The sequence below is a fragment of the Chelmon rostratus genome, chromosome 6 (assembly GCF_017976325.1).
Source record: "Chelmon rostratus isolate fCheRos1 chromosome 6, fCheRos1.pri, whole genome shotgun sequence".
Classification (NCBI taxonomy): domain Eukaryota; kingdom Metazoa; phylum Chordata; class Actinopteri; order Chaetodontiformes; family Chaetodontidae; genus Chelmon; species Chelmon rostratus.
In genome coordinates, this window is record NC_055663.1 from 18,344,029 (window position 1) to 18,352,099 (window position 8,071).

The window sequence follows — 8,071 nt, forward strand, 5'->3', positions numbered from 1 at the left end:
AATCGCTATAATAAAAAACCGAGATGAATGACTGCATTAAGAGCAACAAAACAAAGCGGCATGAACAAAAGCTTTATGCCTCACTTTAATTCAGAGTAACATTTTTGTCTCCAGTGCAGACAGACGGTGCAGACATTGCAAACCAGTGACAGTGTGATCTGAGCCTCACACACTAATGCACTCGAGTGTAAAATGTCTTTACAGTATTGCTATATCCACTTCGCCTTTTGCTTCAGATTTCCTGGAACTTTGTTCCCCAAATCGACCCAGTGTTCAGAGGGGCTTCCTCGTACGTCTTCCTCTGCTCTGTGCACTGATGAAAAACATGTTGGCGGCCATCTGCTTGCATCATACACCTCAGCCTGTTGTCCTGAATGCCTTTTCTGATTTTCCATCTGAAGTTTGGTCATGTTGCACCATTTTTAAAAAGTCCCATTTAACCATTACCGGCACCAATCTCTCAACCATTGAGAAAACACAAACAAAAAAGAAATAAACTAATTACAGTTATTTGTGACTGAGATGCAGTTAGTCTCTGTTGAACAGTTGTAGCAGCGTCCATCTTTATCCTCATTAAGCCCCTGTGAACCACGTCCCATCAGGATGTGATCTGTGGTCTCTTCACAGCAGTCTGGAGAACCTTCACAGGCCATTTGTCCATATACTTTGTCTTCCTTGTCCTCTCTTTGACAAACCGTCAGACCTCAGGTTTTCCTCATCATGCGACGGGTTTGCCAGACATGGAACTTGCTGTAGGCTGTCTGCAACATCTCCTCCAAATGCCCTGTGAGCTGTGGAAAGGTTAAAGGGATTTAATGCTAGTGCCACATGGTGTAAACCATTGTGTCATTATTAACAGCTTTGAGACTTACATTTGTACTTAAGTACTGACGCTGGATCTTCTCCTGAAAAGGACAAAGCTTGGTCATCTGAAACCTCTCCAGGTTTGACTTCATTTTTATCACCTGTATGAAAGAAAACATTTGGAAAATCTGAAAAAATGTTTACTACTTTTTATGAAGGGTGAGCGGCACCTGTAATGGTGGTGAAGGTGATGGAGATTATGCCAGAAAACCACATGTCAATGATACACTGCTGAGAAAAGTTAGTACATTGTTCAATTTCAAAGTGGATGTTATTAGGATTTTTGGCTCTGATCAAGAAGAAAAACATATGTTGATGTTGTTGATATAAAACAAAAAATGTTGGCATCAGTCTCAATCTAACAACTATTGTGATTCAGTGTTGGAAAACGATAAAGGGCGTGATTGTGTTATCAGCACTGTATGCTTTTTATTATGTTTGAGCCTCTGCTAGCTACACTGTTCTGGAGACGTGTGGAGTATATTCTTTTTTTTAAACTACACATAAATGCTAATAACTGATTTGTATGTATTTTTAGAAAAGTATTAGAAATGCCAATTGTTGTTTTTTTTTTCTGTTGCCAAAATCATGGGTATTGTGACAGGGAATATCTTAGTCTGTGACAATTTGACCTTCTTTCAATACAGTGAATATTGGGCACCTTCTCCTCCAGAAATGGTGTGTTTACAGGAAAACAGGACCAGAAGTGTCTCAACAATTCTCCAGCAGCTGCATAAAGATGCTTCAACTCTCCTTGAACCTCAGTGGGTACCATCTCTGGAAAATAAGATCGGAAAGAAAATACAAAATAAAGTACTTAAAAACAGGATTTTAAAACATTTTTCAGGATGGATTCAGGTTTAAGACACAGTAAATTTCTGGGTCGCCAGTGAACGATCCAGTAATCTTAGACAAACTAAGCCATTTTGTCAATGTGTTGTTCAGCAGCATTTCAGCGACCACAAACTTTTACACTACATACTATTAATGCTATTCAGCACTTGTACAACACACTTACGATTTATGGCTTGCTGTCCTCCTGCCAGCATGAGGACGCCACCTGGAGAAAGAGCTGCAATGGCAGAGCTAGCGGCTGTGCTGGACAACACCTGCAAAGAGTAACAGTGTGGTGACTCACCGACGGCACCATTCATAGTTGAAACAAGTTTCCTTACTTTTCAGGAAAACTGAAAGTTATTTCTTAAGTCACTTGTAAAATGTTTGAAAAACACAATTACGCGTACATGAGCTTAAATCACATTGCAAGCTTGGGTCTCGTGTCTGATTATATTTTGCTATGTTTGGCAGCAGATCCTAGTTTTTCACAATTAGAATCTTCTGACCAAAGAACAAATGAAATCAAATACTCAATCATCTAATGTTTATCATGTGAAATTTGTGGCATTTCTGTCCAGAATCATGTGATTACAGTCAAGCATTTTGTTGTCATTTAGACGGTAAAAGGCCCTTTCAAAATTATGTCTCCAGGTTACATATTGTGAGTAAAGTTGTACCCATGAATTAACAGAATTTAGATTTATCTAAGTCAGTTACAACATGTGATTACAGCCCTAATTATGTGGCACATTATATCTCTGGGGGGAAGGAGCCAAAAATAGTGCTGGTGGACAGATAACCTAGATACAAGTAGCCTCACCTTTATGGACAATGTCACAACACCTTCATGAAGGATGATTCCTCACATATACAGATAGACATGACTGAGCTCTGCAAAGTTTTCCCCAGTGGATGACAGGGTTGCCTCATGGTGAGAGCCTGCCCAGTGCCCAGTGCTTGTGAGGGGCCTTAAATGCTCCAAGACGTGGGAAACGCTATAGCTGTGTGACTGTGAGGAACAGGCTTGCTGATCTTAACCTGAGAATATGTTGTTATTGCACTACGGAGCAGTGTATAAAGGGATCAAACTACAAAGATAATCATTAATCTTTGTCCACAGGTTAATGATTTGTAAAGTTACAGAAATATAATGTGTATGATCTAACCTGAGTGAGGTTGGGTTTGTAATTGACCATCTCATGCTGGATGTAGTTGACAGAGTTGATGATATCCTGGCTTGTCGTATAGTGTTGGGACTGAAGTGGCACTGGACCATGAGCATACCTTATAATAAAGAGAAACCTTGTATTAGAACAAGTTACTATAAAATCAACCAAGAATATAGCAACAAAAAAATGCAATATTTAATTGCTTATTTATCAGTCAAAAGCAAAAAGTGGAGGCTGCAAATGATCAGATCATCCTTTCCTCTCTTCCTGAGAAGATCATACATTCACTTTATGTGTTTAAGTGACATTCAGGTGTTGGGTTATGACAACTTGCAGGAATTTTACACAGTGAAAGCAATGAATCTGACCTGCAAGATTAAAAACAAAACCCTATTTCGAAACAGTGCTCTGTCCAGAGGAAGTGAGATGAGCCTCTTCCTAAATTCTGCACAGATGATTTCTGGCTACAGAAGCCTAAAACATTTTTTAAGTGATCTAGGTCTTGCTAGAGCTAAGTAAATAATCAATTGATTATTTAATTACTGTTCAGTTGATGGAAAGAAAATTAATTAGTTTGATTGCAACAACTGGATTGCGAAAAAAAAAATCTAATTACTTAATAATAAGAATATTAAGCTTTGTAAGTCTCGCAAACAGAATAAGAAATCTCAAGTGTTTCATTCATCACTGCCACTTCAAAAAATGTTAGGTTTCCCAGTAAGAAACAAAGAAAAATTAATAAATAAAATGTGGACAAACTGTACCTGTCAGACTTCTTGAGGTTTAACGCCACTGTTTTTGGTCTGTTTTCCCTTTGCAGATCTTCATATTCGATAGCTTCTTGTAATTTAACCTAAGAAAGTTTGCCAAAAGAAAAAAGTGACTCAGCCTTTTACAGAGTAACACCCATCTTTTGAAAAAGCTCTGATAAAGCTGTAGAGCCATCATACCTTCTTAACAGGAGGCTGGAAGAAGTCAGAATCCCTCGAGTTTCCGTCTGTGCTGCTCGTCTCACTAGCTTGGTCAGTTGGTGTCTCCCTTTAAAAATATGATCATGTTAGCAAGAAACACTGAGTGTGAGATATGTTTTTCAAGAAGTAATTTCTTTACCCCTTGCGTGATCCTGCTGCCAGCACCATGGCACTGTGATGGTTGAACCGCTTTATAATGGCAGCATTGCTGCTCTCCTTCACCGACCTGTTTGAAGTTGAGGGTGGTGTTGTAGAAGCTCCATAACCCTGCGTCACAGAAAATAACAAGAGGTGAGGTTGATGAAGAGGAAAAAACAGCTATACAATAAATGATTTTTTAAGGGTGTGTGATACGGCTGTGATTGGATCATCATCTCATTAAATCTCACCTCATCCAATGTTTTATCTTCTAAAGACATTAGGTCGACCAAAGGATTCTTCACTCCTTGAACCACCATTGACTTTAAGCCTGCATGAGACAAATGAAAAAAATCTACCTATGAAAAACACATCTGTTGCTTGTAGCAGGCTGCAGGAATTTAATAAATGTGGAAACAACACATGTTCTGCCATTCCTAGAAAATCCTTGCACTTGCATGTGAGATTTGCACCTGAAAGTGCTTAAAACTCGTACCTTTTTCATCCTGTTTGGCACACTCGGAGAAGATATCCTGTGTTCCAGTGTTGATGCGGTCTCTGTGAAAATAATGGGACTGGAAAAAGCGGGTCCAGAATTCCTTCTCCGTGAGGTTATGAGGCACATTTTCACTGTACTTCTGTTTCACTGCAAGTACAATGCAAGTTGATATAAATATATTTAGTCCAATCTTTTATGTAATCGATGAGGAGCACCAGTTTCAGTCACTGAGGAGAACAAAGATCAAGCTGATTCTACAAAGCAATTCCTCCTCTCTGGCTGATAGGGTGTTAATCAGTAAAATCGCTGTTGTAGTCTTTTGTGAAAAAGAAAATCGGATCTTGTAGCAGCATTTTTCCAGTCTGTTATTACTGTTGCACTTGATGGCTTCACTTGACATGTAATTGTTTACCTGCAGGGTATGTTCTGAAGATGGATTCAATAATGTCAGCTGTCAGATTATATCGCAAGCCATTGCAGCCATCTGTTTGAGGTCTAATGTCTGCCTGTAAAGCACGAAAATAAAGTCACTTTCAACAGTATGTTGTTAATGCTGAGGTTCTAAATGCTTAAATCAATTGTGAAATTTAAGATTAGGTCGTTTTGAAAAACATAAAGTCTAATTGTGCCAGACTAGATGCACTCACCAGAAAGGCTCCAGATATACCAACTTCCTGTTTGTTGTTGTGTAGTGCGGACTCTGTGCTGTTTATGTCTCCTAACCGGTTGGCCCAGAATTCGTCAGCATTGATCACCTGGCTCACCACGAGATCCTTATATAACTGAAAAAGCACTGGATCTTCTTGAAGCATCCTACAGGAGAAAATTAATGAACACTATTTTAAGACTGAAATTCTTCATGAATGAACTGCCTAAAAAGCTTAGTGGTAATTGAGTTGTTAATTTCCTATTAAGTTCAGAAAACTGCATCGATTCTCTGTAATGCATCCTATGAGACTCGGAAAAGATGTATAAACTACATCTTGATAAACCGGCTGCTCATTACGGCCAAAAGATTATTCACGATTATTCTGGTCAATACTGTTACAATACAGTTTTTGTAAAAACTGTGTTTTGACTTGTTGATTTGACTCTACAGTCATTACCAAAGCTGCAGTGTGTGGTATTGTTGAATTGTATGTTTTCCAACCCATTTATCAATGAGACTAGTCTAAATATTAGAAACATGCCTCAGTATAACACAACCTACAGCCTCCAAAACGACCTTTAAGTTTTATTGAAACCTCTCTAAAACAGTTTTAAGTAAGTTGATGCTGAGATAAGATTATTCAGTCACACATGTTGCCCCCAACAAGAGCTGATCATTCATTTTCTGACCTCTCCACCCCGTCTGGGGCTCTCAGCCCCATGCACATTTGTTCGTACTGAGGATGTAAATTTAAAAATGGGTCCCAAATATTCATACCCCCCAACCCCCCCCCCCCCCCCCCCCCCCCCCCCCGCTGTGACATTACTTTCTAAAATAGCGGGGCCATGTAGTTTTTAAAGATAATTTTACATTACTCAAACGGGGATAAAGTGCATTTTTGTTGTTGACAGATTTGGTATGCTTGTGACTTAAACATACACCAGAACAGTTTATGTGGGATTGACCCAAACGAGCTACAATAAAGGAACACATGACCCAATGAAATAATGTGGCTTTTTCGTGTGTTTTTCAGTTTTGGAGATCTACGGCACAGAGGAATACGCTATGTTAGGTATTGGTTACACAGACAATACTTGTTAGAAGGATAAAATCATTGTTGGTTTTGGTCTTTCAATGCATCTTGTTGACAATAAGAAAAAAGCAGAATGTAACCAGACCTATTCACTGAGGACTTGTGAAAACGGCAGAGGCTCACCTGTTTTTCTCCTCCAGTTCCTTGTTGGCTTTCTTCTTGAACTTGGGCAGCAGCTGCTGCAGCAGTTCTTTGGCAGCATCTCTGTCTTTGAGTGCACTGCTCTCATTGGAAAAGTGGAATGTGGTACTCTCGCCGGTGTGAAGGACCAGCTGGAGCTGAATTTTGGCTTTACCATCCGGACTGATCTTCTGACCTGTACAGAAACCAAATAAGGTGCAGCTCAAGAACACCACCAACACACACTCAAAAAGGCACTACTATTTGATGGTATCAAGTACTCACAGCGAATATCTGCATACAAGTGGCTGACTGTGAAGCGGTCTTTGCCCTCTGGACCCCAGGCTATACGTTCAGCCATCAGATAAAGTGTGCCATCCTGCTTCCTCTGGCGAACCTTTTTCACCACCAGCAGCACCTCCTCTGATAGTGATGCCATGACTCAAACAATTAACTAAGAAAGCATACAAAGGGTCATAAATTGTCAATCATCAATCTTAGCAGTACTGACACAATCTCACAGACAAAATAATATACAGGAAATAGAGAAATAAAAGACCTAAACCTTACTCCACCTGCAAGTAACGTCACCGAATTGACATTAACGACATTAAGAATTAAGCAAGTATATAGACTTAAGATATTAAACACTTTCTATGTAATACAAGCACGAACTACTTCAGCTGATTGTACAACAACGTCCTGAATATTTCTTATGCTTCCTACAACGTCTTTATTCTCTGCTAAGTAATGTGACCTAAACACCAGTAAGCCATTGCTGTGTTGTCGGTTTTACCAAATCAACTGAGCTAACCAGCGTTACGTTAGCTAACGTTAACAGTCAAGAAGAGAAAAAGCCTGAGGGAGAAGTCGGCAATAAACTTATTTTACCTCAAAATAAATCGATACCGCAACGACTACGTCGCTTTCCTTCAACACATAATCTCGAACTAATGTACTCTTGAATATAAAAAATAACAGAATGAGTTATTTTATACAGAAATTTGACTACTCAAACAGTGTGCGTCCTGACTTCAACGCCGACATGACTGCCTTTCGGTGTGTTACTCTAAAAGCGCTCCGGCTTGATAACGCGATGAAGAATTAGTTCCGCTCTGACCCCCTTGAACTCTTGAAAGATCCAGTTAACATTTGAAGTACAGTTTAGGGCTAACTGCATTAAGAAATCTTAATAATAATCTTGGCAAATAGTTGAAGTGATAGAATTGGAAAAGTTGAGCAGTTGGTATCACTTCATCTATATTATACTTATCTGATTTTCTCCTTTTGTGTCAAAACCTAGTTGTATCTTTATTTATGGTACATATTCCTAAATAAAAAATCGCCCCCAGGGCTTCCTTGCATGGTAATCCAGCATCTTGTTAATTCAGCCAAGACAAAACAATGCCTTGGCAACAACTAATGCTCCAATGAGGTTTTGATGGGGCACCTACTGTATGGCCAAGAGTAGAGAAATTTACACATTATGTAGTAAATACAGTGTTTTGTTTACTGTATGTTGTGGAAAGGTGTTTTTTTTTCTTCTTCGCCAAATTTTAGACGTAAAACTTGCAAAAAATATATGTTTTGATTAATCATTGGAAGTTGACTCAGACTCAATGTATGCGCTGATGTTTTATATTATAATAATATTATTTTTTTTATTGAAATGAAGAGATTCTCCTCACTACCAACAATGTATCATGCAAACACAGAAAAATAGCCAAGAAA

The 8,071-nt window shown here is 38.9% G+C and overlaps 1 protein-coding gene across 1 annotated transcript; it reads right to left on the minus strand.

Moving 5' to 3' along the window:
* Nucleotides 1–67: 67 nt before the first annotated feature.
* Nucleotides 68–7,394, minus strand: gtf2h1 (general transcription factor IIH, polypeptide 1). The gene is made up of 15 exons (XM_041938387.1): nucleotides 7,232–7,394; nucleotides 6,626–6,794; nucleotides 6,344–6,536; nucleotides 5,126–5,291; nucleotides 4,891–4,984; nucleotides 4,476–4,625; nucleotides 4,231–4,310; nucleotides 3,981–4,108; nucleotides 3,821–3,908; nucleotides 3,635–3,723; nucleotides 2,868–2,985; nucleotides 1,883–1,973; nucleotides 1,526–1,641; nucleotides 873–965; nucleotides 68–791 (listed from the first exon to the last, which is right to left on the minus strand). Exons 2-15 carry the CDS (start codon nucleotides 6,777–6,779, stop codon nucleotides 705–707), a joined length of 1,647 nt encoding a protein of 548 aa, XP_041794321.1. The 5' UTR covers nucleotides 6,780–6,794; nucleotides 7,232–7,394; the 3' UTR covers nucleotides 68–704.
* Between the last annotated feature and the right edge of the window lie 677 nt (nucleotides 7,395–8,071).

What these genes read in the sequence shown, in the direction of transcription:
- gtf2h1 (XM_041938387.1), bottom strand. Translation starts at nt 6,779, where the DNA reads ATGGCATCACTATCAGAGGAGGTGCTGCTGGTGGTGAAAAAGGTTCGC. An exon ending in GTATATCTGGAGCCTTTCTG is followed by an intron (nt 4,985 to 5,125) that starts GTGAGTGCATCT and finishes CGTGCTTTACAG; the next exon opens with GCAGACATTAGACCTCAAAC. An exon ending in GCAGCAGGATCACGCAAGGG is followed by an intron (nt 3,909 to 3,980) that starts GTAAAGAAATTA and finishes ATATTTTTAAAG; the next exon opens with GGAGACACCAACTGACCAAG.